At 36.5% G+C, this 3,191-nt stretch overlaps 1 protein-coding gene across 1 annotated transcript; it reads right to left on the minus strand.

Moving 5' to 3' along the window:
* Positions 1-399: 399 nt before the first annotated feature.
* On the minus strand, positions 400-1,338 carry LOC100347462 (olfactory receptor 5T7-like). The gene has a single exon (XM_002708931.3). It carries the CDS (start codon positions 1,324-1,326, stop codon positions 400-402), a length of 927 nt encoding a protein of 308 aa, XP_002708977.2. The 5' UTR covers positions 1,327-1,338.
* Between the last annotated feature and the right edge of the window lie 1,853 nt (positions 1,339-3,191).

The raw sequence follows: 3,191 nt of genomic DNA on the forward strand, positions 1-3,191 counted from the left end.
CACATTAGGTGGAATCTTGACTGTAAGCAGAGGAGCTGAGGTTCAAAAAAGGACACTGCTATGAGATACTGGTATTACAAGTGGAAGCTTAATCTTCAGTGCCGCAATGTCAGCCCTGTATATACACACCTTGTCTGTGTGTGTATGTCTGTATGTGTGCTTATGTGTGTGTGTGTGAAAATATAGTAGGGAGCAAATGAAAGATACAGTTTTCTTACACATTACAAAACAGTGTAGGTAGAATATTAACTATGATCTTTATTTTAAATGTTCTATTAAGAAGAGAGAAACAACAACTGACAAAAGGAAAACATTTTCATCATAGCTTTAGATACTGAAAAACTAAATAACAGGCTTAACTTTTTTCAATTTAATGTTTAATGTTAAAATTGCACTTTATTATATTCTGATTTTTCCAAATACTCTTCTTATTGCCTCTGTCACATCTTTATTTCTCAAACTGTAGATAACGGGATTCAACATGGGAATTATAATGGTGTAGAATATTGACACTATCATGTCATGTTCCAGAGCATAGTTTGAACTTGGTCTCACATACATGAATAGGAGTGTCCCATGAAAAACAGACACTCCAGTGAGGTGAGACCCACATGTAGAAAAGACTTTTTTCCTGCCTTCAACAGAATGCATCCTCAGAATAGCAAAGAGAATGAAACCATAGGAGGTCAGGACAATCAAGATAGTGGCTATTTCAACAGAGCCCACAAAGTAGAAGAGTAGTAACTGGTTTTTGTGGGTGTCAGAACAGGAAATAGCAAGGAGAGGAGGAATATCACAAAAGAAATGGCTAATTTCATTGGATGAACAGAAGGTTAGGGTAAATGTGGACTCTGTGTGTACAACAGCATGCAAAATGCCTCCAATGTACGAGGCAATGATGAGAGGCACATAGACACTGGGTGACATCCTCACTGAGTACAGAAGTGGATTGTAGATGGCTGCATAGCGATCATAAGCCATGGCAGCCAAGAGAAAGCATTCTGTGGTCCCAAAAGTAATAGCGAGAAATGACTGCACTGCACATCCCAGAAATGTAATAGCTTTACTTCTTGACACAAAATCTATTAACATGTTTGGTGTGATAACTGAGGACAAGCAGGCATCCACGGATGACAACACGCTCAGGAAGTAATACATGGGAGTGTGGAGCCGAAAATCTCCAATGACCAATGCAATCAGTCCCAAATTTCCCATGAGAGTGAAAAGGTATATTGCTAGAAACAGGAAAAAGAAGATAATCTGCAGTTCCCAGTTGTCTGTGAAGCCTTTCAGTACAAACATGGTAACTTCCGTGCCATTATTCATGTTGATGTCTCTTAAAGCAACTCTGATGATGCTCATATACAACAGTACACATTACCACGCACTGAAGAAACAATAAACTGATTCAATGGAATGCAAGCTACGTCTTCATGCATATTTCTTGGCAATGCATAATGTCCCAGCAGTAGAACAGTAGACAATGAAAGATGGCCCTTCAAGTGTTGATGCCACTTCCTGCAGAATAAAAGGATGGTATGGATGTTCCCTCATTGTGAGCTCATGCCACTTCCCAAACCATCTTGTCAGTTAACTCACCAATGTATTCTATTTAGCTTCCTTTATATTAAACCATATTAAGAAACCAAGTTATGTGCTAAACATTTGTTTCTGACGTCTTAACATATGAGATGTTGTATCAGTGAACAAAACAGAGAAATAAAATTCAAAATTGTTATTTCAGCAAATGCAAGAAATTATTTTCTATAATCTAGTGTCCTAAAGAAAGAGAGCATTATTGCGTGCCAGTACTGTGGTGTAGTGGGTAAAGCCGCCACCTGCAGTGCCAGCATCCCATTTGGGCACCAGTTAGAGTCCCAACTTCTCGGATTCCCGTCCAGCTCTCTGCTATGGCCTGACAAAGCAATAGTAGATGCCCAAGTGCTTGAGCCCTGCACTCATGTGGGAGACCCAGAAGAAACTCCTGGCTCCTAGCTTCAGATGGGTCCAGCTACAACTGTTGCAGCCAATTGGGAATTGAACCAGTAGATGGAAGACCTCTCTCTCTCTGATAACCAAATACACGCACATTTTCCACAATTCCATTAGCTAAAGTGTTGTACATTTAATTTTCTTTGGACAAATGAAGAAGTGAAAAACCACAGTGTTAAGCATTTCCACTAAATATCTATAGAAAATAGCATTCTCCTGAATTGTAAAATAAAACTTACTGGATTTGAGTAAGTCATGAAAAACTTGGAGTTTTCAAGAGAAAATTGCTATGATACATGAAAAATTTTAGAATGTAAAATCAACATTTAAAAGTTTTGTAAAACTACATATAGATATTAAATTATAATAGATGGCAGAAAACCCTAAATATCTTGGATGTGGTATTACAACAATAAATTTACAAAGATAGAAATTAAGACTTACAGCCATTTATTGAACATTTGCAATGGGAATAGAATTCTGAGGACATGACTGTTTTTCATCTTTGTAGAAACTCTTACAGCTAATAAGTGCTATAGGCAAGATTCAATACCATATTTCCTTCCTAGCTCATAAAGTCATCACACTTTTCCCTGCCCTATATCAGATATACCTTCACAGTATTTGTTACATCGTCGCACCCCACAATCTCCTGTGGAATGTTAAAAAAAAAAATGCTTCTTGATCTATTTGGATGACTTTAAAATATTGAGATTGCAGAAACAGAAATAATAATATCTGGAGTGATTTGTAGATTATGTAATTAGCAAATAAACTTTAAAATTTTTGAGATTCTTTTCACATGGTAAAAAAAAACATGAACTATGTTATATTTTCATAAGTTGAACATGTTCTGGAACTCTGGAAATTCTTGATTCCTTATAATTCCAGTGCTTTTAACTTCTTCCATTGGGAAACACAAGCATAATCTACACTGTATGGTTGGAATTCTTGTTGGTCTATGTAAACATACAAAGTGTTTTCTACTTTCTTTTCTAGGAAGTGTTGGTTTTGGATTCCTAGGAGAGATTTGTTTGAATGACATGCATGCATCCTATTCACGAATGACTCCATAGTTTGTGTTTTATAGCTAACATATTTAACCTTGAGTTTAAGTCTTCCAAAATATTTTCTAGTGGTTTTAAAATTTATCTTACCTGTAGAACAGCAAATGCAGGTGTGCTTTCATAATGAATATG

This window comes from Oryctolagus cuniculus, chromosome 1 (assembly GCF_964237555.1).
Source record: "Oryctolagus cuniculus chromosome 1, mOryCun1.1, whole genome shotgun sequence".
Taxonomy (NCBI): Eukaryota; Metazoa; Chordata; class Mammalia; order Lagomorpha; family Leporidae; genus Oryctolagus; species Oryctolagus cuniculus.

Coding starts and splice junctions, on each gene's coding strand:
- LOC100347462 (XM_002708931.3), bottom strand. CDS start 1,326: ATGAATAATGGCACGGAAGTTACCATGTTTGTACTGAAAGGCTTCACA.